The sequence below is a fragment of the Oryctolagus cuniculus genome, chromosome 14 (assembly GCF_051225735.1).
Source record: "Oryctolagus cuniculus isolate XC-2025 breed Fujian yellow rabbit chromosome 14, ASM5122573v1, whole genome shotgun sequence".
Taxonomy (NCBI): Eukaryota; Metazoa; Chordata; class Mammalia; order Lagomorpha; family Leporidae; genus Oryctolagus; species Oryctolagus cuniculus.
In genome coordinates, this window is record NC_142880.1 from 40091063 (window position 1) to 40116755 (window position 25693).

The following is a 25693-nucleotide window of genomic DNA, read 5'->3' on the forward strand; positions in this document are numbered from 1 at the left end:
GAACGAGGCTTGGGGTGGTGGGGGTGCAGCCTGGCCAGAACCACCCCGACAAGCTGGGGGCCCTGCCCCCAGCTCCTGTTCTGGGTCCCCAGGATGAAGAGCCGTGATTATTTTCTCATCTTCCTCACATGGCTCCAGTGGGCCTCGTTTGATCAAGGCCAACGTCTCACACATCAAAAGCTGCTCGCACCACAACCCGGGGCATACTACTGATAATTCTCTTTTAAATCTGTTCCCGAAGACCCCACGGCGCTCGGAGCCGGCTGCTGGGCCCAGGTGGTGCGCCGTGCTCAGCTGTATTAAGCCTTCCCGGCTTAGGCAGCTTCAGTCGATGGCTGTGCTCCGGTGGCCGGGTGTCCAGCAGTTCGCCTTTGCATCTGGAAATAACCTTTGAGGGCACCCATTGCGCACAAAGCCTGTTTCTGGGGAACCATCTGGCAACCCTCGTGAGATGTGAACAGGAAAGCCCCGGGATATCAGAAAGAAATGCACGCTGGGAAGGAAGGAATGCAGGAGATTTATTATCATGATCATTAATTCTTCAGGTTAACGACTGAGAAATTCATCCAGGAAAACGTTTTGTATTTGGTGGTCGGGAACCCACGCGCACCCAGGTCTGGGTGAACAAACATGAAGATTGCACCTTGGGAGAGAAAGGCTGCACCTGGCGGTCTGTGGCAGATGGATGGAGCGATGGTTTGTCCAGGCTGCCCGGGGGCGCCTGCTTGGAGCCTGGTCCCGGACGCTGGCTTCAGAGGACCGCGCGGCTGAGGCGGCTTGCATGTAGGTTCTGTGGCTGTGCTGCTGGTGATGTCCAGCTCTCCAGAAGCCACACCTGGTTCTCACTGCCATATATAGGTGGGGACACGAGGCCTCGAGGGGTGCACACTGGGAGGGGGCGCTGAGCTGCACCCTCAGGGAAGGGGCAGTGCTTGGCCTCACCGCATCCGCTCTACTTCCGGCCGGTGGACAGGGCCTGGAGAAGGCACCAGAAAGGCTGGTGGGGAGTGCAGGGTCGGGGGATGTGGCTACGACTCCATCGCAGGTGAGTGGAACAGGTGGCTGCACCCCCCTTCTGAGCGCTGTTGGCGGGTCTTAACATTGACCTAAAGGAGCCCTCTTGGGTTTCCAAGCTTGCTGTGAGCCAGGGGTTGTGTGCGGCTTATTGGGCCAGTGAGGGTGGCCCCCTGCAGGTATATACTCAGGCAGGGGCAGTCTGGGCGACTGGCGGACAAGCAGGGTCTTCCTGCTCTAATGGCCCGTAGACAGGAGGCAGCTTTCTAGGAGGTCTGTCCTATTTTCCCCTCTACCCTGATCAGGGGTCACTTCCAGAACTCCACAGCAGTGCCAGGAGTGGTGGCTGAGAAGCACAGCTTGGAGCACCCCGCCCCCAGTGGCCAAAGATGCTGCTGTACCCTCGGGTGCAGGGTCTCCCACCACACAGGGGAGGGGAACTGAGCGTGGCCACTGCCCGTTTCTAGGGTCTTCCCTACGCTGGCTTTCGGAGACCCGCCCTGTGAGCCGGGGCTGCTCGCTCGCCCGTGGGTGCTAAGGCTCTGTCGCCCGACGACTGAAAGAAGGACTGCATTGGTCTTGCCTTGATCTAATCCTCCCTGGTCTCCACCCTCTCAGTGGCTTTGCTGACCACCGGGGCTCCAGGTGATTGCTGCAGCAGAACGAGGGGTGCAGTCTGAACAACTGAAGTGGGTCTTGGCCATGTCTGTGCTCATTCCAGGGGTGACAGCCCTGGTGACCTCTCACCGGGAGTCTGTCTAAACGGGGTTTGGGGCTTGAAGCATTTTTAGTTTTAAATACGGAAATTTAAGGCAAAGGCGGGAATGCCTGGCTCTGTCTTATACCTCCCGCTGTGGCAGGTGGGGAGCTGGGGCATTGATGGGGAGCTGGGGGCCGGGAGCAAGTTCACTTGCGTGGCTGCTGGATATGCGGGGTGCGTGGTGACGGGTGCTTGTCCATGGAGGCGTGGGGCTTCTGGTGAGCCACCTGCGCGGCCGCGGGGGGGAAGTCTTTGTCACCCTGTGGGAGACACGGAATGCACAGCTGATTAGTGTGTGTGTGAGCCCAGAGCCCTGCTAACGCCCAGCACCTGTCCAGCACCCTGCGGGGGGAGCAGGGACGAGGAGTGAGTGATGGAATGATGCCCAGTGGCAGGGGCCTGTTGCCTGTGGGCTGCTGAGGGTCTCAGGGGGCTGTGGCCATCAGAACTGGGGGGCTGGAGATATAGGAGCTCACCAACCAGCAGGTTGGGAGAAGGTTTGCTGGCTCTGCCACAGGACATGGGACAAAGGTCCCCCACCACCCAGCTGACATCTGTGTTTGTGATCATTTGAATCAGCGGCAAGGCAGGGCCACATCAAGGCTCAGATTTGGATTTGCTGCCTCCGCTGTGAGCTGGGCCTGGAGCACTGAAGGGGAAGGAAACAGGCCAGGGCTGAAAGACGGATCCAACCCAACGCTTCTCAGGGAAGGGCTGCACGTGTTTCCTAGGGAGGGACCCACTGGCTTCTGTGCCAGCAGTTGGGGTGTGGCTGGGGATGGGCCCGACCCTCTGTGGACATTCTAGAGCCACAGCATGTTCTCACAGAGCTCCCTGGCCAAGGGGCGATCTCAGATGCAATGGCATTTGATTTGCTCACATGTGGCAGCCATGCCAACTATCTGTTGCAGTCTCTGCATGGCTGTGGCCACAGTCCCAGTAGGGAGCTGTCCCCATAATGCCATTTTCTTCAGACACCTTGTGCTGGGGACTTGACTCCCAAAAGCAGCAGCACCATGGTGGGTGGTGCTATGGGGTCCGCTGGTGACAGGGCTGTGGTTAATACCAGAAGGGGGCTCGTGAGAGGTAAAGTGACTAGGTCTAGGGTATAAATGGCTGGTAGTACTTTGGGCAACATCTGGATTTTAGTCACAGGCACTAACCTTGCATTTTCCCCCATGTCACACCATTTTGATTGTTTTTAATCATTTAAAAAAAGTAAAGATATTCTCAGCTCACAGGTCACTTACAAACCCCTGGGCCATGGGCTGCAGAGGAGGAAGGGGAAACAGCAGGCAGGGCTGTCACCACCGCCCTAGCTGTGCCCCAAGGGAGTGTGACCATGGAGAGAGCCAGGGGCCCCAGATCCCGTGATGGGTGGGGCTGGTTCCTCCAGGCCACTTCCCAAGAGCTGGAGAAACGGAGAGGTCACGTGCTGTTGCATCTGCAGGTGCTCAGAGAGAAAATGGCGAGCTCTTACCCGGGCGATAACACCGGAGATGAACACGGTTGGCTTAGGTGGGCTGCAAAACAAGAGGAGAAAGGTGCATTGAGCGGCAAAGGTCACAGAAGGTGGCACTGCACCAGGGCCCGGGACGGGTTTGCGATGGAACCGGCGATGGTTTTGGCGGCTGCGAGGTGGCGTCAGGGAGCACCTCCTTCCTCCGTCTTATTTTTTTTTTTTGACAGGCAGAGTGGACAGTGAGAGAGAGAGACAGAGAGAAAGGTCTTCCTTTGCCGTTGGTTCACCCTCCAATGATCGCTATGGCCGGCGCACTGCGCTGATCCAATAGCAGGAGCCAGGTGCTTCTCCTGGTCTCCCATGGGGTGCAGGGCCCAAGCACTTGGGCCATCCTCCACTGCACTCCCGGGCCACAGCAGAGAGCTGGCCTGGAAGAGGGGCAACCGGGACGGAATCCGGTGCCCCGACTGGGACTAGAACCCGTGTGCTGGCGCCGCAAGGCGGAGGATTAGCCTAGTGAGCCGCGGCGCCGGCCTCCTCCGTCTTATTTGATTACAGCGAGCAGACCGTGGGGCTTGGAAGCGGCCGTCTCCGGAGGTTGGTTCTGGCACCCGGAGTGAGAGCAGACATTGCACTGCAACAAACAGCAGGCAAGCTGCTGGAAAGCCCTTTCTTTCTGTTTTCTGTTTAATCTGGAATGTTAGCAATGGCCAAGCCGACTTTTGGTTTAAAGAGATTTTGGAAGTGAGTGCGTCCCTGCAGTAGGGGGCAGCAGCCTCCCTCTGGGGTGAACCCCCTGCCTTCAGCCAAGGGTTCCCATCTGGAGTGCCCACACGTCTGAGGCTTTGGGCGACTTCTGACTGGTGAGATCCCAGAGGCAGGGCAAACTCTCGGCCTCTGTGGCTGTCCAAGCACACAGAAGTCCCTGTGAAGGTACTGTTGCTTCTCACCCCCTTAATTCACTCTGTCAACAGTTGTTGACAAGCAGACTGGCCCAAACACGTGAAGTTCAAGTGCATGGAGTTAATCATTCTTAACACACCAAATATCCTTCCAGTCTTTCTTTGGGTGCATGTACACACAGTTTCCTTCCTCATGTCTTGTCTTACAGTCACACTGTTGTGTAATAGGCTTTTTGAACTAAGAATGCTTCTGTGTTGATAGATTTTCTATGCTTTTTTTTTTTTTTTTTTTTTGGATGGCTGCCATGTGTTGTAGTTCCATCAGAACACAGTTGCAGGCAGTGGACCAGGTGTGTAGACCTCTGCAGGGCCTCACTAGGGGTGCGGAGACCCAGGAGCAGGCGGCAGACACGAGGTCAGCCCAGCCGGGGCAGTGAGGCTAGGGCACTGCCTGGAGAGGGGACAGGGGAGGTCCTTTGATCACAGCAGTTTTCTTTAAGGCCAGTCCCGCCGGGCAGGGGAAGCAGAATGCGTCCCTAGCCTGTCTCCCTCTGCTCTGCTTCCCTCCGCTGTGCCCTCTGCCCTGCAGCTGGGGGTCCTGTCGAGGAAGCCACTTGACTTTCACAAGAAAGCCCCAGGGTTCAGAAAGTTCACTGGCTGTTTACAACCCAAAGACTTTAGCCAAAAACACTGAAATCCCCCCAACTAATCCCTGCTACTCATGAGATGAAGCAGCTTCAAGTCTTACTAAGCACACAGACTCCCTCGGTGTTGCCTTGGCTTTATTTGGTGTTTGTTGTGTGGTTAACTGGGCAGGATTTTTTTCTTCCTTTGTTTATGATTTAATGAAAGGGCTCATAGCCAGCCAGAGGTGAGTGAGCTGAGCTCGGTTTAAGCACCTGGTGTAGTCTGTGTGGATTCAGTTGGATTCTGACAGCACACCCTGCTACGCCAGCTTGATACCATCCATGGGTGAGGCTTGCCGGGTTTGCTTCCAGGGGACCTGGGGCAAGGGGGGTTGCATCTAAAGCTGGGGAGCTGTGGTCCAGACTCTGAGTGCTCAGGAAAGGAAACAGCAGTGGTGGCAATACGTCTCCAGGAGTCACTGGGATGCTCCTTTAACCCCCAGGAACAGCTGGTGCAGTGAGGCCCCTCTGATAAGAGGGGTGCTAGCCTCCCTGCAAACTAGGCGCTTTGTGGTGTATTCTGTATAAAGTGGCTCTTAGGGTTGGCAGTGGGAGTTTTCTGGAACACTCTGTATGACTTTCATGAATCATTTCTTGGTTAGGGGTGCCCCCCAGTGGGGTGCAGACACCTGCTGAGAACCACTTTGGAAAAGGAATCTAGGAACAGGGAATACTAAAAACTGCAGATGTAAGGGCAGGCATTAGTGCAGTGGTTAGGATGGCTAACCTGGGATGTGTGCCTCGCACTGGTATGCCTAGGTTTCATTCTCAGCTCTGTGTCTGACTCCAGCTTCCCACCAGCGCCTGGGAGAAGGCAGTGACGGCTCAAGTAACTGGGTTCCTGCCACCCACACTGTGTTCCCAGCCTGGCCACTGAGGGCATCTGGGGAGTGAACAGGTGAATGGGAGATCTCTCTATCTCTCTGATCCTCAAAGAAATAAAAAGAAAATTAAAAACCTGCAGAATTGAACATTATTTTTTATATTAGCATTAAATATTTAAAAATAAGTAAATACTAAAAACCAGAGAGGTGAAAAGTTCAAGTACCATCTTTCCCAACCCTCTGTTTTGGGGGAGGCCTTAAACGGACACCCTGTATTATCGGTGCACACCCAGGAAACACGGCTGCTGAGGGGACGGCACTGTGGGGCAGGAGGAGGCCACGTTGTCCCTGCCACAGTGCCTTGGCCAGGAAGTGGCTGTGGCCACACCAACCCCATGTATTGGCCATGCAGCCAGGGCTGAGTCCCGTTCATCCTGCTGGGTATGCTGCCTGGGATGTGGTGTGATCGAGGATCTGCTGGCCCTGGTCAAAAGGGCTCGGGTACAAAGGCATGAACTTGCCGTGTGCATAACCCAGGGCTCATTCTGCGATGAGCAACAGGAACAGGGCACCTGACTCAGCAGGGAGCTTGGGTCAGAGCCGACCTCTGGAGCACAGTCTACACAATGTGCATTCTGTCCTGTTAACCTGGTGCCAGGGAAAGGTGATGCCGAGACCTTGGACTGCACCCTGCAGTGCGGTTCCCTAGTGCCCTGTTTGGCATCTGTGGGCAGCAAAGTCCAGGAAGACTTGGCACAGCCAGCATGTTTGCAGGTGGGGCCCTGGCTTTAAGACTGTACTTTGACATTTGAGGACTGGGCTGCAGGTACAACATCTTAGCTGCCCGAGAGAGGAGACCCGGGGACTCGACCGTGACCTGGCGGGGTGTCTGCTGCAGCTCTGGTGAGCTCCAGGACAATGTTCCTCCTAAAGACGTAGTTTAAGCCCTCTCTTGGCCTTCAAATTTGCTTCAAAACCCCAACAGCTAATTAAGTTTTTAAAACCATGTTAGCCATTTTTAAGCACACAGTCAATGGCATTAGGCACATTTAAAACATTATGCAGCCATCACTGCTATCTATTTCCCATCTATCCCAAATGACCTTCTGTATCAACTTAACCACCACCCCCCCCATCTCCCAGAGACCCCTGGCCACCACACTTCCACGCCCCATCCCTGTGAGTGTGACTCTTCTGAGGACCTTGTACAAGTGAAATTAGATGTACTGGTCTTTTTGTGTCTGGCCTATTTCCCTCAGCCTAATGACTTCCAGACTAATCCCTGCTCTATTGTGGTCAGAATTCCATTCCTTTTGGAGGCTGAAAACTGTGTGGACAGACCATATCCTGTTCCTCTCTTGGTGGGCATGTTGGTGCTTCTACCTTCTACTGGGAATATGCAGCCATGAGCCCAGGTGCACAACACCTGTTCCAGTGCCCACTTTGAGTGTTCCATGCAGGTACTCAGCAGAGGAATGTATGGATTGTATGGTCAGTGTACGTTTAACTTTGGAGGAGTGACCAACTGTTCACACAGTTGCTACACTGGAATCAGACCAGCAATACGCGGGGTTCTGATTTCTCCACTTTCTCACCAACACTTGCTATTTCCCGTTTTTTTAGTAACTTTTATTTTTAAGATTTATTTATTTGAGAGGCAGAGTTACAGAAAAAGAGAGAGATATCTTGCATACACTGGTTCACTCCCCAAATGGCCACAACGGTGGGAGAAAGGCTGATCCCAAAGCCAGGAGCTTCTTCCAGGTCTCCCATGTGGGTGCAGGGGTTTATACACTTGGGCCATCTGCTGCTGCTTTCCCAGGTCATTAGCAGGGAGCTGGATTGGAAGTGGATTAGCTGGGAATTGAACCAATATCCATAAGGGATGCTGTGGGGAGCAACTCGGACTAGACTAAGTTACTGGAATTAAGACTTATTCTATGCATCTGCTCTCCCACAATATGGCGCTGGGAGAGAAGAAAACAGCTTCTACACAGCTGCCTCCAGTTCAGCCAATAAACTGTAGGACTTGCTCCTGATTGGAGGAGAGCAGTGTACTCGGCGTGTGGGCAGCCGAGTTGGGATTGGCAGAGGAGGACTATAAAGGAGGAGAGAGACGGCATGCACAAGGAACATCTAAGGGGAACATCTAAGGGGAACACCTGTGCAGCCCCCGAGAGAGCCGGCCGGCGGTGTGCCGCTCCCCTGCGGAAGTGGGGAATGTGGCAGGGGGAACCGCCCTTCCACGGAGGTGGAAGGGACGGTAGCCAACCCGGGAAGGACCAGCAGCCAACCCGGGAAGAACCAGCAGCAAACCCGGGGAGGGCCGAGCAGATGAAAGAACAGCGCAGGGTCTAGTGTCGTTCCTCCACGAAGAGGGGGAGCGACAGATGCCAGCACCTCAGGCGGAGGCTTAACCTGCTGTGTTACAGAGCTGGCCCTGAGAAAGGTACCTTAATAGGTGTAAAGTCATCTCATTGTGGTGTGGATTGAGCAACCGATTTTAAGAGTCAGCTTCCTTGCAGTAAGGGATCATAAACACCAGCCTGTACTCTTAGGAACCACTTACTCAAGGTCTTTATGAACAGGAAGCTTCCCCTCAAATTCTTCCTCTCTCCTCAAATACTGACCAGGCCCCCATCTGGTCATCAGGAGATCTGGCCTGTGACAAGATGGTCAAGGACTGGTCTTTCCCATAATACCTCACAGGTACATCCATTTCTCAGATCTCTGCCTTAGACCGGGCACGAGTATCCTTGCAGGTTTTCATCAAGCTTGGCTAAAAGGTCCCTGGCTCAAAGCCTTTTCCATCCTAGTTCATAGCACTCCGGGGCCCATGCGATGGTGCAGGGATAAACCATCACTTGGGCCACTGGTATCTCACATCAGAGTGCTGCTTGGAATCATGATGGCTCTGCTTCTGATCCACCTTCCTGCCGGTGCTCTTGGGAAGTCTGCAGAAGATGGCCCAAGTACTTGGGCACCTGCCACCCATGTGGGAGACCCGGATGGAGTTCCTGGCTCCTGGCTTTGGCTTGGCCCCGCCCTGGCTGTTGTGGCCATTTGGGGAGTGAACCAGCAGATGGATGATGTCTCTCTCACTTGCTGTCACTCTGCCTTTCATAAAAATAATAAATCTACAAACATTGATAAGGAATCATTTACTGTAATTACATAGTAAAGACACTTTCTAAACTGAGATATGGGAGCTGAAACACAAATTCACAAATGAGGAGGCCGGGCAGAGGCTGGGTGCCAAGCTGTGCGTGTACAAGGACATGTGTTTCGTATTTCCTCAGGTTGCCTGCAAAGGATAACCTACATTTCCGAGCTTCTCTAAACTGGGGTAGCTGCTTTGAGGATTTATTTAATCTGATGGAAATTGTTCTGACAGATGCCGTTTTGAAGATGCAACATTATTTTCTCTCGGGAAGCAAAGACGGTGAAAACTGTCATCCCTGGCCCCCTCCATCTCCCGTCTCCTCAGGCCTTTCCTGTCTTTAGAAACCACACTTATTTAAAGGTAAAGGCACTGCAAGCCTGGCTTAGAGTCTCAGAAACACTTCCTGTATCAGCAGAAACCCAGTGTTGACACACCTGGGACTGTTCGAAAGGAGGGACATCCTTTAATGGCCACCTGCTAAGGACCACACCAATCCTCACGCCACCATTTGTCCTTACGAAGAGTTCCCTTTCATTTCCTTGCTAAATTTCCTTAGAGGAAGGGTCCCTTCCTTGTGGTATTTTGTGGCAGACATGCAGGACAAATGGCTGGGGATGCTTAAGGGACAGGAAACCCTGCTGGGGACAGAGGTAATCAATACCGGGCTTGACCTTGACCATCTCAACTTGAACTGAAGTCCTGAGGGCTGAGAAACCTGAGGTCATATTTTTAAAACTGCTCTGAAATCCAAAGCGGCTATTATTGAACTACATCTCAACATACTTAATTTAATTCAGCATTTCTAAAGTCTCACCATTCTGATTTGTAATTGATACGAAAATTATCAATGAGTAGACATGGTTTCTGGTTCTGACGTGGCTTCTGACATTCTTTTCTGGTCTGTTCTTTGTCAGCACAGGTCCTGGATGATGCAGTGTCTCAGCCCCAGCTCGGGTGAGGGTGACCTGACCCAGCTTCTGCCACCATGGCATGCTGCCTGTCTATACCTTCTGACCACTACAGACAAGGAACCCGGGGGACCCTGGAGCAGCCATGATGGCTCCCAGGCAACGTGGATGCTGGCCCCTCCAGCATCTACCACCCCGTACTTCCATGTTTGCAGACGGCTACTGGGGGTCTCTGGGGACCTCCCCTTCCCACACTTAAGGGCACCATCTCCAGTGCCTTCGTTCTCTGCAGCCTTCACAACAGTTGCCCCACACGCACCCACCTGTCCCTACACGCATCCACATCCCAGTGTGACTCCCAGGGGGCTGCAGAGAGCAGGCCAGCCTGGGGAAACGACCCTGGACTCCCCTGAAGGACTCAGGACTGCACCGATGGGCTACTTCATCTTGCAGGTGGAGTCCTTTGTGCCCTGCTCCCACTGGTTGTGTGGGGTCCTCGCTTTCCTCCCAGTAGCCCTGAAGCTCCCCCTAGAAAAATGCAGGGTCCTTTTTCAGCCAACAACAGGGTCGTGTACGGCAGGAAGGGAATCCGTGGCTGTGTGAATGGCTGGCCTGTCCCTTCCCAGGTATCCTGGCAGGGAACGGGGTTGCTTAGTTACATGGAGGGACACTTGGGATGGGACTCACACGCCTGCCCACAGGCATAGAGAAGTTGTTAGCACTGGGGACGCAGTCCAGTCCTTGGTCCACTGAAAGTCAAATGGAGCATTTCCGGAAGGTTCCATTTAGCGGGATCTTTCCCAAATCAGTAGTTTTGATCTGGGTTCAAGAAGTCCAGTTATTTTCTATGACTGCTTTCTCCTCTTTGTGGAAATGCACTCTAAAAACTCTAGGGAAGTTTACATGGACAACAGAGGCACCCAGCCTTTGACGCGCTGTTTGTTCTTGTTTCCACTAAAGGATGGGAATGAGTGGAGGTGATAACAGCTACGATTTATTTTATTTTTTGTTTGACAGGCAAGAGTGGACAGTGAGAGAGAGACAGAGAGAAAGGTCTTCCTTTGCCGTTGGTTCACCCTCCAATGGCCGCTGTGGCCCGTGCACTGCGCTGATCCGAAGGCAGGAGCCAGGTGCTTCTCCTGGTCTCCCATGCAGGTGCAGGGTCCAAGCACCTGGGCCATCCTCCACTGCACTCCCGGGCCACAGCAGAGAGCTGGACTGGAAGAGGAGCAACCGGGACAGAATCCGGCGCCCTGACTGGGACTAGAACCTGGGGTGCCGGCGCCGCAGGCGGAGGATTAGCTAAGTGAGCCGCAGTGCCGGCCCAGCTACGATTTATTGACCACTTCCTCTGGGCCAGGTGCCTGGTTAAGTCTTCATGTGGAATTGTTGTGTCCAATCCTATAAACCCTGCGAGGTAGGCATCGTTATCTCCAGTTGTAGACATCAGAGAGGGCCAGGAATTTGCCTCAGGTTGCACAGTAAAGTGCTGGGAGCCAGGCTTTGGACACGGACTGTCCAGGCCACGTGATGCCACGAGCTCAACCTTCTCCTTTCAGGGGGCCAAGAAGCCTCAATTTTAAGAATGTGATTTAGAGATGCAGATTTTAAGGCAAGAAACTAAAGTAATCTGAGAGTGTCTTACTCAACCAGACAAGCCGACGATATTCAAATCTATGCAAGCATTTGCTTTCTGACCTGATCATGGATTTGTTCTTAAAAACTACTCTTTATGTTATTAGCACCCAATGACAGCACAGTTCACAAAAACTGTGAACTCCTCTGGTTTCTTCAGCAGATGTCGTCGCTGCTTATGGAGGAAGGAGTGGTGATTCACAGAGGCTGCAAACCTGCCTGCAGTCCCAGAGGCCACCTGGGAGGCGGCTCTGAGGCTAGTGCTGTGCCTGGAGATCCGCCCCTGCGTCTCCAGTGCTACGGCTCCTGAGGCTGCACTGGAAGCTTCAAGCCACCCATCCCATCAGGGTGCTGCCCACAGGCCCAAGAGCGAAGACTGGAGGGAGGGTCAGAAGGACAGCAGCGAGTGTGCACGTGGACGCCAGGTGGTCTGTGCTCCGTCCCGAGGCTGCCAGGGCCTGGCTGGTGGGCTGCTGTTTGACCTTTCATAGTTTCCTCCTCTGTAAAATGGGCTAGCAACGAAGCCTGCTCCACTAGGTGACTTTATAAACATACAACATGTGCGCACACACACACACACACACACACAAACACTGCTCAAGCACACAGGAAGAACTCAGTAAGAGTGAGCTGTTAGGACTACAACAGTGACAATGACAATGACAGACCACACACCCCAGCCCCATCCATGCACAGCTGCCTTGTGTCTCCACTGCTATTTCACAATAGGTTCAGCTGTAGCCAGGGACAGTGACACCTGCTGATCTGGGACAGTCAGCAACAAGAGGGTCTCAAATCAAACAGCCATATGTCATAAAGCCCTGGCTCCTCGGGACACTCTAGCCTCACTCTACTCGATTTCTATTTTGATGTATTGGAATAGCTTGAGCATTCAGATTCTCAGTCCACTGCAGATGAGAAGAAACTGACCAAAGGGACCTGGTGGCCAGGATGGTGAGAGGTGGCAGCCCGGCCGTAGCTCCAGCCTTCCTGAGCCTGCGGTGGGACTGCTGTGCTTTGGGGTTGAGGTGGCGGGAGCTGTCGGTGCTGAGACCTCCAGCAGCTCCTTCACCTGCAGGCGCTGGTTACAGCCCAGGGAGCAGGGATGGTGGGGACATGGCGAGTCACTGACAGTGGTCAGCAGCACAGCACCACCCGGGAAAGGGGCCAGGAGGACCTGGGAGAGGCTTCCCTTCCCAGGAAGAATGCACGTGAGTGGACAGAGGGGGAGTTCCCCTAAAATCTCCCAGAAAATTGGCACTCCCTGGAGAGTCAGTGGCTGAGCTCAGAAGGCTTCATGTCGGGGTCTCAGCTTCATTTTCTTTTTCTACAGATTCATTTTACTGATTTATTTGAAAGGCAAAGAGAAAGAGAGATAGAGATATTTAGAGAGATATAGATATCCACTGGTTCACTTCCCAAATGGCTACCATGGCTGGGGCTAGGCCAGGCCAAAGCCGGGAGCCCAGAGCTCCATCTGGGTGTCCCATGTGGGTGGCAGGGAGCAAGAACTTGGGCCGCCATCTGCTGCTTTCCCAGGTACAGTAGGGAGCTGGCGTGGGGCAGAGGAGCCAAGACTCAGACTGGTGCTCCTATATGGGATGCTGGTCCCAGCCGGTGACTAAACCCACTGAGCCACAAAGCTGGCGTCTCGGTTTCATTTTCTAGGATGCTAACAGCACCTGAGAAGGCTTTCCTCAGGCTGCACCCATGACACGAATACAAGGAGTGCCGTGCCGCTGAGATCGCTAGGGGCATCTGGGCACTGCGGGGGAGGCAGGGCCAGTGCATGCTCCTCACGTCTGGCCCTGACGTGAGAACCCCCGGCACAGCCTCTGTGGCAGGCAGGTGGATGCGGTGGGCACTGACTGGGAAGGACCTCACTGTCGCTCACTGGCAACTGCACAGTCACTGCCGCCCAATGCCCCAAGTGCCCAGGACAGCGGCTGCTCACAGGAATCTCGAGTCCAAGAGGAGGTAGGACCAGCAGGCACTTTGCTGGGTACTTCAGAAGGTGGTCAGCACAGACCCCAAGGGGTGACACTCCGGCTGAGCTGCACGCGGGAGTCTGCAGCAGAGGCACGGAGCACGGCAGGGGAAGGGGCCCCGCTGGGGTAGGTTTACAAATACTTCCTAGCAAGTAGATGGAAAGCAAATCCTTTCCGGACATTCTTGACTCTTAAGTATCTTCTTGACTTGGTCTTCATTTACTTGGGTTATTAATTTTCTGGACATCAAAATAATTAGCACGCTGCGAGCAGAGGGAGCCGTCTCACTCGACTGCACGCGGACACTTCTGGGCAATGTCATTCTTCAGAGCGTGACAGCTGATGACTGCCGGAACTCAGAGCATCCCCACTAGATGGCGCTGCTGCTCCTCGCAGCGGCTGGAGGCGTGCAGGGCCGGGCTGGACCACCCTGAGGTTGACCGGAAGCCAGGCGTCCGCTGCTACTACCTTAGGAAAACGCGTCATCTGTGTCGAATGGTCGAGTGAGGCTGACTACAGGCACGGGAAACAGCTCAAGTGCTTTCAATCTAGTTCTAAGCTGACAACACAACCCGGATCCGGTCCTGTCTGGGATTGGTGCCTGGGATCTGGAGTGTTTTCCAAAGGGAGAGGAGGCAGGGGCGCTGTTCAGTGAGAGGTCAGCAGTTTCATGGAGCTGGACTCAGCGTCTTCCAGTCCTTCAGGGAAGAGCCGGCAACACACAGACCAACCACCCTCTTGGTCATCCATGCCTTGCATTCAGGCCGACTGGTTCAGGAGGAACCTCATGCCGGGCTACTCTGCAGGTCTGTGCTTAGAGGGGCGGGGGCATGGGCTCCACGGTAGGAGGGGCTCTAGAGGCTTCTAAGCATCCCTTCTAGATGACAACGCACTTGTGGACACCTAGGGGCAGTAAATACCTGACAGGAAACCGCATCCACGGGCTGATTGTTGGCCCAGACGTCAAAACATCACCCACCCACTTTAGAGGAGGCTAAACTGCCGAGTGTGGGGGTGAATGGCTCCATGGGCACCTGGACACAGTGAGAGCTGCTGACTGTTCTGAAGGGACTGGGCACCTCCATTTTACCCCTGGACACAGATCCAGAAGCTGCTGTCTGCTCAGTGCCCTGCGCACCAGAAGACCTCATTGCCTGAGTCTCCCCTGCTCCTCCCTCCCTCTGAGGATCCTCAGTGCAGCGCCTCTCCCGGGGAGGCCAGAGGGTGGCCGTCCTGGGCCTCTGAGCATCTCCTCACTCATCACAGACAGAGGGTGATCCGTCTGATGACAGAGACCCCGCCGCACTGCCTCTGCCTGGTGTGGAGAACCCTGGCCGTTCAGCTGCTGTGCCTGCAGAGCTCAGAGGAGGAGGCTGGGAGCACAGCGGGACGCTATATGATGGCACGGCCTTGGGAGGCGCTGGCATGGGTTCAGAGCCTCAGTGTCCGTCTGCGAAATGGGAACAATGCCTGTTGCATAGGACAGTGGGGTTTTGGGTGAAATGATGGAGTCCCTGCTTGGCACATACCCCCGTCTGCAAGCTCATATTTAGGGGCAATAACTGAATCGACTTCCTATATAAGGCAGTCCAGAAGTTGCCGTTTTTCTCCCTAAATTGTAATTTAAGAATTCATCCTTTCCTTCCTTCCTTTCCCCTCGAGACCAGAGAATTTCGAGGTCTCTTTAAGCTTCTTGGAAGAATGCAAGAGTGCCCATTTCAAGTTTTCTCAAAACGTCTTTGTTCTAAGCACCAGGGGCTACCATGGGGGTAGGCCATGAGGGCACTGTGAGAAATGGTTTCCCCCAGGGGCAGAATCAGAGTATATTGTTTGTACCTTGAAATGAGTTCAGGTTCAAGGGTCATGTTTTATAGTGGGCTGAATTTTGGGAGGAGGACATCCGTGGTACAAAGTATAGGTTTTACGTGGGACAGCTGTTACAGCCTTAAAAAGCAGAATGGTCACATATGTTGCAGAAAAACCCAAGAGGACAATGGCTAGTGAAGTTCCTGTTTGATAGTGGTGCATGTTAATCAAATACAACCGTGGAAGTCCGCATCTGGCCTGAGTCGGCTTCCACCTCTGGAAGCATGGGTGCCTGGGCCTAAGTGGGCCTGGCCCCCACTGTGGTGTTCCCTGGAGAAATCTAGCAGTAAAAGGAGCAATGTGGGACTTGACCTCTCAGGATTCCTTCAGTCCGAGTCATGGTCACGGAGCTGGGCACCCAGCTATGCCTGTGGTTAAAGCCTGGCAAGGGAGGACCAAGCTCAGCCCAGCTAATGTCAAGCCCACGAGATGATGGACAGGAGCTTCCTGGCCCCTCTGCTGCCGAGCTCCCCAGTGATGACATGTACAACCCAACGGTCACATGCATGGTGGCAGGGTGCTGAGGCCAGCAGCTGCTCTCCAGCCAGCCACGCCCACACGTCAGCTGCCATCCTCAGTGGTCTCTGGATTTGCAAGTGCAGTTGCTGCCTGACTGGCAGTGCTGGCTGTGGGGGCCCTGTCTGGAGCCCTCAGGCCACAGTTAGCGCTCAGGCCTTTCTCACAATTAGCAGGACAAGGGAAGCAGTCAAGTACATGGGAACTAACCTCACTACCATGTCAGCCCACTATTGAAAACCAGCAGTGGGCTGGCGCCGTGGCTCACTAGGCTAATCCTCCGCCTTGCAGCGTCGGCACACCGGGTTCTCGTCCCGGTCGGGGCACCGGATTCTGTCACGGTTGTCCCTCTTCCAGGCCAGCTCTCTGCTGTGGCCAGGGAGTGCAGTGGAGGATGGCCCAAGTGCTTGGGCCCTGCACCCCATGGGAGACCAGGGTAAGTACCTGGCTCCTGCCATTGGATCAGCGCGGTGCGCCGGCCGCAGCACACCGGCCGCAGCACGCCGGCCGCGGCGGCCATTGGAGGGTGAACCAATGGCAAAGGAAGACCTTTCTCTCTGTCTCTCTCTCTCACTGTCCACTCTGCCTGTCCAAAAAAAAAAAAAAAAAAAAAAACCAGCAGTGGGTTAGAATTCTTCCACTCAGTCCAAGAGCACCCACCCCCTGGCCCCCGCTGTTTAGAGCAAGCAGGGGACTCAAGAAGCATGGGAGCACAGTGGGTCAACTGCAGTGCAGACCAGTGCCACAGTCGTGTGAAGGGGGGCTGAGTGCACTGTGAGCTGATGAGGTCTCCAATCACCTCTGACCCTGGCCCGTTCTAACACTGGTCACTCAATTAGTATTCAAGGTCCTAAGGTTGTCTTGTGGCTTCAGAATTAGGATGTATTTGCATGATCTTTGGGGTACCTCCTATGGGTTTCTTGCCTGTTTGGTAACTGGGGGGACACAGAGTTTGTCCTGATTTCTCACCCTCATTGTCTTCTCCCTCTGCACTCATGAACATTCAGTGAGCTCCCACTGTGCACGGTGCTGGGTTAGGGCCAGGCTGGAGACCAGAGGCACGCCCGGGACAGCTGCCTCAAGTAGGAAGCGGTCATCACAGTTTTCTGGAACTTGGCACTGTGGTCAGTCTCTCTGGTGACCACACGACAGCAGGGCATGTCCTCATTGGGGGAAGAATTCCATGAGATGGGTCCTCTATCAGGGATGCAAACCCAGAGCACTTTCTGCGGATACGCGAGAACCCAGTGTCTCTGTGAGCTCAGCACGTCAGGATTTCAAGTGAAGAATGAAAGAGTACAGAATGGAGCAAACACTGCCATGTTGCCCTGGCCCCGTGGCTGGCAGCTCCACCAGCACCCCTGAGCCCTCTCCTTTGCTTTCCATGGGACAGCCAGGTTAATCTGGTCTGTCACCAGCAGAGTGCTCTGCGTGCCTTATTTACAACATCAGGAGCAGGTAAGGATGGGCAGGCAGGAGCTGGTAGACACAGGATCCATCCACGAGCCAGGTGGCATTGGCAGTAGAGTCAGACTCTTTGAGTTCCAGTCTCCTTGTCTGAAATAATGAACTGCACATCCTCTCTGGAGCTCACAGGAAGCTGAGAAAGATCCAGTGAACGCCTATGTCCCAGGCAGCAGCATACATCAGGGGTGGCTCCGGAGAGAACTGTGAGCAGGTGAGTGTGGACACTGAGGTGTGTCTACACAGGACATGGGCAGTGTGGGGAGGGGTGACTGGGTTATGCTTGGGGGAATTACATAGGGAAACATGGCCTATGCATGGAGGTCAGCTCCAAATCCGTGGCTGTTCAACGTGGCCCTTTCCAGTGCCAGGAGAGTTCTTCTGCCAAGCACAGGGGCAGCCATGGCCACAGCGAGAGGGAGACCCTGGGCTGACCCCTCTGCAGGCTGGATGTGACCTGCTTCCAGGGAACACTAGGGCCAAATTGCTAAATTTAAACTCGCCATGGAGGAAACCATCAGAGTCTGCAATTTTTGAGGTGGTGACAGAGCCCTGCACCCCAGGCGGTCCTGCTTCCCCCACAGCTGAGCAAAAAGGCCCACCCATCTTCCCTCCAAGGCAACTGGAAGCTTGGCAAGGACAGCAGGTCTGCATTTCAGAGGAGTGTGAGCCTGTGACAGCCTGCACTTGATGTGACTTGGAATGCAAAGTAAGGCTGGGGCAAAGGGAGGAGTTGGAGGCAGAGTGGGCACAGTTGTGAAGGTGGGTTCTGGTGGGAACTCCATGTGGCACTGTGGGGCTCCAGGGGCAGCCGATGCACAGGGCATGGCAGTTGGCATGTGTGGATCTGCACTCGCCACCACTGGTGCATGCTCTTGCCTATCCGTTGGGTAGTCAGTATTCAGTGACCAATACTGATAGGCCTGCCCTGTGTAGTGTGGACTCAAGGCAGTCATGATCTGCTCTGCAAATGGACCCAGGGCCTTTGTTTCTCTGGGTCATGTGCTATAGGCAAGGAAGCCCCACTATCTCACATTTTGCTATCCCAAACCTGAACATACTGCCTGACAGATCCAAGTCCTTGTGTGGACAATGGGAGAGGGTGTCTGATCCCAGAACTATCCCAGAAAACCCAGGCCGTGTGGCCCCTTGCTCCACAGTGGCAGGGTGTGTACTGCCCATGTTTGCACTGTCCCCTGCATCTGGTGAGTGTGTCACCTTGGAAACCAGAGGGGAGGACCCCAGGGAGAGGCAACACCCAGGAGGAAGGCCATGGAGGCTGCCTGGGTTGAGGGGTACATGGTCAGGACCAGTTCCTGTTTTCTACGAGGAAGCAGAGGGTGCAGTGTTGCACCTGGGTGAGAGTCCTGTGCATCTACACTGCTTGTTCATGCAGGTCAGCGTAGATGGGATAGGTGCACTCCCTGGGATCACAGCTTTAAAGGACAACGTGAGTCAAGGAGAAGTTCCCTACAGGGTCCAGATGCAAGTAGTTGCTTTTCCTCAGTGTTTGCCTCACTAAGGTAGCAATTTGAATATAATGAAAAACCAGTGTCTTTATGGTTCAATAGCAGGGCTGAGACAAAGCCCAAATCTGGCACATAAGCCCAGACGTTTTCTGCACTGTAGTTTGCAAAAACCATGGTGGTGGCAGATGGCATAGTATTTGTCTTCTATCGTCTTCTGTAAAAAGAGAGAAGGAGGGCCGACTGGTGCCTTGCTGTCTCCTGTCTGATCAGGGCAGGACGAGTGCACCTGATTCAGGGAGAGAGAATTCGGCTCAGGTTAACTCCAGGAGGGTCACACATTCCCGATTCCCTGGGACAGTCTGGGTGTAGGTGTCTGTCCTAGTGTAATTACTAATGATGCCTTCTTTGATTCTCCAAAGCATTCCACACTAAACACATTGTACAGTCACTCCATGCTGAGACACAGAATTCTAGAATGATGCCCAACTCTGGAGCGCTCTCAAGAGCTTTTTCCATTTTTCAAATTTTTTTTGTTAAGGCTCCTATTCTTCCTGCCTGGTATGACCTTGATGCTGAGTCAGCTGGTAGACCTGCCTTCAAAGGTGGTGCCTTACATGTTATCTCTTCATTGCTTTCTGTGTACTACATGTGCTTCCCCAGCTGCACTCCCACAGGAGCTTCCTGGTTATCACAAGGTGGCTCGTGCTGCTGCACACCTGGCTCCCCCTCACCTGGTTCCCCTTTGAGATCAAGGCCAAGTGGCGATTTGCTGTGTCTCTAGCATCTAGCACACTGCCTGATGCACAGATGCGTGGTCAGTGCTGTGCACAAGGTGAGCATTGCTGGCCACGCCTGCAGCAGTGGCCTGGGAGGGGGGCACTGAGCAAGCTGGTGAACTGCAGCTGTGTGCTGCTCACGTCCTGGAATGCACGCCACTCCTCACACTCAGCAAACCTGAAAGGCGTGGAGAAGAGTGATCAGAGCGCTGCGGATTTTGTTGTTGTTGTTATCTAACATTTTGGCTGGGCGGGATCCACTGGTCACACCCAGGAGCTCCCAAGCAAGCTCCAGTGTGTGCAGCACTGACCTTGAAGATTAGCAAACAGTTTTTCTCCCACTTAAGCGGGAGCTCAGGCTGAGAGGCACTTGCTTGGATTGTCTGAGCTGAACTTGAGAACAGTGAGAGAAGCATCGTTAGCTGCACACCGGGAGAAAAGGATAGGGCACTGGCCTCTTCCAAGACCACTTTCAAGAGTCTGAGTTTTATTTTCAGCAAAAACCCCATCCACCTCCCACAGGGCAGCTCCTGGCGGCTGCTAACAAGAGCTGGATTTCTTCACAGAACTCTTGCTGTATCTCCCTAGAAGTATGGAATGGTTCGGAAACTACAGGCCATGAGAGAGATTCAGGCTCAAAGACAGCTCAACTTGTAAAGAAGTCGATGTCTCTGTAAATGTGCGATTTGCTCACAAAACCCCCAATGCGGAGGGAACCCTCTCCCCCATGGATGGCCTCGCTCGGGCACCAGGGAGACCAGGACAAGCAGCCCTGTTCTCACCCTTGGCGTGGGACTCACATGCTTGGCCTGTTCGAGACTTGCACCCTGGAAGCAGCCGAGTCCTGACTGCGCAGCTCCCCATACCTAGGCCTCCCTCGATGACCAGGCTCAATGGCCTGCAAGTGCTTACTAGGAAACACAGCCCATTTCTGCAGATTTCTATTAGTCAGCGAGCTCCAGAGAGCACGACTCATTGGAGAGGGAAGGCCGGACCCTGCAAAGGGCGGGTGCTACAGGGCTCTGTGAGGAACATCCCACTGGAGGGTGCAGGCCACCCCCTCCTTTGCAGGGTGCAGCCCAATAGGGAGCTTGCTTGTGGGGACACAGAAGGATTTTCCCCCTCAGAGCCACGGGTAGGGGAAGTATGGCAGCTGCTGTCTGGGCATCTGTATTTAATGTGGGAGAGACTGTATGGGATTCTCTCTCAGAATTCTGGAAGCACCGAGGGAGTAGCCCAGTGAAGTTAGTTCTGAAAAGACTCTTTTCCCTACCAATTAAAAGAAATAGACCAGAGGACCCACAAGGGATGAATAAATTATTAAACTATTAAGAAGTTGCCATAAATACGCAGTGCTAATTCAATAATTCATAATGGACTGGCACAACAAGATCTCTAAGGCTCATAAAATACTGCTGGCTCTTGGCAGTGGCTGGCATCATGAGATGTGTGCCAAGTGCCTCTTCACACAGCAGCCTGGGTGTGGACACCAGGGAGCCTTCTCCCTAGCTGGGCCCCCAGGGCCCCTAATGGAAGACAGGGCAGAACCCTGCTGTGTGACAGACGGGTCTGCACGATGCTACAGGCCTGGCTGGAGGCCAGGAGTCGGGGGAAGGAGCCCTGTAGGACTCCTGCTTGTCAGTGAGGAGGACCCATGAGGGTTGGATGGGCTGTCGGCTTGAACCAGGGATAAGCACCATGCTCAGGCCAGTGGGTGGACACTCATCTTCATTGGAGTGTTCACGATGGCTTCTATTCTCTCCTACCTGGAACCTATGCAGCTTCTGCAATTCAAACATTTCCCAAGTTTATAATGGTAACATGCTCCATAAATCATATGGGAAGCATCCCAGGAGGCGCCTGGGGCAGTGCCCCATATTCCAGCCCAGTAATCTTTCTACAGTGAAATGTGTGGCTAGCACATTTCAGAAATCATGGACTTCTCAGCCTGGTGGGGGGTGCTAGAGCAGGTGTACTTGTGACCTCACCACCCGTGAGAGCCCCAGGAACCAAACATTTCTTCAACTTCCATCACCAGGGGGAAGGGAAAGTGCCACAGGTCTCTGCAAGCCCTGGACCAAGGGGAGCAGCGCTCTTGTACAGGAAACTGGAATTTAGTTGGATTTCACTGACTTGAGGCTTACGTGCACTGGGTAGAAGATTATGGGCACAAGATGGTAGGAAGAATAGGAAAACTGCTTTAGAAAATAAGGTTTGGGAAAGAAACCCCAAGCAGCCTACACTGAAAATGTAAACACAATTAACTAATGGGTTCATAAAAACCATTCCTCCTCGTGCATGAAGTCGTCTCATGCAAACCTACAGTTGACATCTGACATTGCTGCCATCTCACGACAAATCCAGGCAACAAGTCACAGCAGTATCAGCCGCACCTGTAACTTTTCCCTCAATAAAAATCACTGATATTTTTGTATCACATTACTGCTGTTGCAGATATCTCAAAAAAAATTTAATCTGTCACCACTTCCAAGCTATAGCAGTGATGAGACCTATCTTAAGGACTGGTTATTACACCTCTAACGAAACACATATGCTAGAATTTAAAGCAGTATTTGATTATTTAATTATTAATATTAATTGCATCTTATACTTGTTAGAGCAAGAAACCTGTGGGGCTGGTGCTACGGTGTAGTGGGTTAAGGCACAGCCTGTGACACTGGCATCTCATAAGGGTACCGGTTTGTGTCCTGGCTGCTCTGTTTCTGATCTAGCTGCTTGATAATGTGCCTGGGAAAGCAGCAGAGGATGGCCCAAGTGCTTGGGCCCCTGCACCCATGTGGGAGACCTGGATGAAGTTCCTGGCTGTTGGCTTTGACCCAGCCCAACCCTGGCCATTGCAGACACTTGGGGAGTGACCCAGTGGGTGTAAGATAACTCTCTCTGTCCTTCTAAGTCTTTCAAAGGTAGAGCTACAGAGAGGCAGAGGTAGAGGTAGAGGTAGAGAGAGAGAGAGAGAGAGGTCTTCGATCTGCTGGTTCACTCCCCAGATGGCCACAACAGCTGTAGTTGAGCCAGTCTGAAGCCAGAAGTCAGGAGCTTCTTCCAGGTCTCCCATGTGGGTGGAGGGGCCCAAGGGACTTGAGCCATCCTCTGCTGCTTTCCCGGCAGAGAGCTGAATCAGAAGTGGAGCACCCAGGACTTGAATTGGCACCCGCACTGCAGGCGGTGACTTTACCTGCTATGCCACAGTGCCAGCCCCAATAAATAAATCTTAAGAAGAAGAAGAAGAAGAAAAAGAAAACCTGTAATATAAGTAAACAAAAACAAAATCAGGAAAGATCTAAAGGGTTTGAGAAAGGTGCAAACACAGACCACAGACCACGAGGAGCTCTGCGCTCCCCAGAGTCAAGTCTCCAGGGTGACTGGAACTTGCTTGTGCCAAAGTGCAGGAGAAACACGACCGCGCCGAGTTTTAGGGGAGGGGAGGGATGCCCCACACATAAATGCTGGAGAGGCTGAAGACCAGCCCATGCCCCTTGCCGAGGTGCAGCTCCACCTCGTGCTAGAGTATTCCTGAAGGAACACGAGGGGCTCAGGAGAGCAATGGGAGTGACTTCCAACCCACCCCTGTGACTGTAGCAGTGCCTGTCCACACCCAGCTGTACTCCACCTAAGGGGGCGTGGCGGAGAGGCCTGATGCAGTTCCCAAGGACCCAGCATGTGTTCTTCCCAAAGAGGTACTGGGTCCCCTCCTGGTCAGGAGCACCCCTGGAGAGTAAACTGCCAAGAACACACAGCTGTCGGGCGGTGATGGGTTAAGTGAGAGTCGGGACGCCGTGGGAGGAGCGGGGGATGCTGTCAGCCCGCGCGTCACCGTGCCCGGGCCACTGTGTGATTTCACAAGGGAGACCGCACTGAGCTTTTTAGCACTTTCTTTGCATGTCAGCTTGTCATATGTAACAGTTCATGTGATGATCCCAAATTGGACCTGACAGGAGGCCTGCATTTAGCAGAGATCAACAGTGCTGTTAATTTCTCCAGCCGGGGTGTGAGAATCAAGCTGCTGCTCTCATTAACGTCCACTCCTCCCATCGTGGCCCCCCTCCTGCTGACATGGCCCCTTTTGGGGCCACCCATGGGAAGTGTGGCCCCCCACCCTTGCCTGCTGACGATTCACTGCTGCAGAGGTGAGGGGAACGTGAGTGAGAAGAGAACTGAGTGCCTGCAATGGGAAGCAGGGCAGGGTACGGGGTGGAAAAGAGCCAGGCTGAATAATGATATTTAAACAACCACGTTAAACCCCCTTTGTCTTTGAGACATCTAGGGCAGCAGAAAGAAGTCTCCTTCCTTCCCTTCCTCCCATGCCTGCTGTAAACTTACTGTTGTGTGTGGTCAGCTGCCGGCTGCCACACTCTAGCTGGACCTGGACGCCATGGGAATGCCACTCTCTGCGCGAAGATGGCAGTGTGCCAATGATGACACTTCAGCCACCGACAGCAATGCCCACTTCACACCCACTACCGAGATGGACACTCTCGCCAGTTCCCTCTCGAAACTGCTATTCCTCAGCATCCGATATGGACGGGAGGAAGTCCACAGAACTGCACATTCATCATGGAAGCTGTGTAGCTGGACACAGGTGTTTGATGCACTGAAAAATCCTCCCTACATGTCTTTATGCTCTGGCTGTTACAGCTGCAGATCCCGGCCTTTGGAAGAGACACCATCATTCAGAGTCAAGCCAGGGGCATACGGACAGATATGCCAGCATGTCTACCGTCTCCTTCCTCCTGCCTTCAGGGTCTCCTCCAGAAACAGTGAGCATTTAAGAAAATGCTAAGGGGCTGGTGATGTGGTGGGGTGGGTTAGACTGCTGCCTGTGACACTAGCATCCCATATGAGTGTCACCTTTTTGTTGTTGTTGTTGTTAAGATTTTATTTATTTGAGAGGCAGAGTTACAACAGAGAGAGGGAGAGATAGAAAGGTCTTCCATCCACCAGTTCACTTCGCAAATGGCTGCAAAGGCCAGAGCTGAGCTGATCTGAACCCAGCAGCCAGGAGCTTCTTTTGGTTCTCCCACAGGGGCCCAAGGACTTGGGCCATCTTCTGCTGCTTTCCCAGGACATCAGCTGCTAAACTTCTAATCCAGCTCCCTGCTAATGTGCCTGGGAAGGTAGCAGAAGATGGCTCAGGTGTTTGGGCCTCTGCACCCATGTGGGAGACCCAGATGAGGCTCCCGGCTTCTGGCTTCTGACCTGCCCAGCTCCAGCCACTGTGGCCATTTGGGGAGTGAACCAGTGGATGGAAGACCTTTCTCTCTGTCTCTCCCTCTCTCTTACACTGATAGAAGATAAAAGAAACTGTATTGAAAACCCACCACATTAAACGAAATTAGAAGATAGGGGCTGACTTGGTGGTACAGTGGGTAAAGCCACTGCCTGTCGATGCCAGCAATCCCATATTAGCACCAGTTCAAGTCCTGTTTGTTCCAATTCCAATCCAGTTCTCGGCTATGGCCTGAGAAAGGCAGCAGATGATGGCTCAAGTACTTGGGTCCCTGCACCCACATGGGAGACTCAGAAGAAGCTCCTGGCTTTGGCCTGGCCCTTCCCTGGCCATTGTGGCCATTTGGGGAGTGAACCAGTGGAGGGAATCTCTCTCTCTCTCTCTCTGTCTCTCCCTCTCTCTGTCACTCTCAAATAAACATGAAGTCTTAAAGAAAGTTAAAAGAAAACCACAGAAACAAATTCAATTCCCACATACATTAGATAGTCCCTGATTTCCAGTGTTTTGACAATGATTTTCCAACTATGATGGGACACAAGTGGTATGCATTCAGCAGAAACTGAACTGCACAGTTTGAGTTCTGATCTTTTCCTGGGCTAGTGATATGCACTGTGACACTGTGGTGAGCTGCAGCTCCCAGCAGCCCCGGGACTGCGAGGGGCCACAGTATCCCCCAAGGTGCTGTGCTGCTGACCTAGGATGCCCACAGGCTTGGTGTATTAGGTACACTTCCCTCTGATGGTAGTTGGAGCTTAGGATGCTGTAGCCAGACCTGACCCCACTGTAGGTCAGGAGCACCTGTCACCCACAACTGCTGGGCCAAACAGAATCTGCCTTGCACGAGGTCAGTCGGGTCTTCCAGGTGGGTCCCTGCATTTCACAATTCCTTGCAAGGATACCTTAGGAACTGTGCCTCGCTCCTCTGAGTCACCCTGGTAAGACAACCACTGTTAAGATTGATGGGGGGGGGGGGGCAGAGGTAGCAGATACAACAGATGAGTGACACACACGG

At 53.5% G+C, this 25693-nt stretch overlaps 1 protein-coding gene and 1 long non-coding RNA gene across 2 annotated transcripts in view; one reads left to right on the forward strand and one right to left on the reverse strand.

Moving 5' to 3' along the window:
- Positions 1 to 501: 501 nt before the first annotated feature.
- The window catches only part of DAP (death associated protein), a 66214-nt gene continuing 41022 nt past the window's right edge, over positions 502 to 25693 (reverse strand). Inside the window, exons 3-4 of the mRNA XM_051853568.3 lie at positions 3255 to 3297; positions 502 to 2034 (exon numbers count right to left, since the gene is read on the reverse strand). Coding sequence (XP_051709528.1) covers positions 1921 to 2034; positions 3255 to 3297 — 157 coding nt within the window. The 3' untranslated portion in view covers positions 502 to 1920. The remainder of the gene's footprint in view (positions 2035 to 3254; positions 3298 to 25693) is intronic.
- LOC138845168 (uncharacterized) lies at positions 3315 to 11410 on the forward strand. Its single transcript, XR_011381971.2, has 2 exons — positions 3315 to 9171; positions 9731 to 11410. It is a non-coding gene; the product is annotated as an uncharacterized LOC138845168 (long non-coding RNA).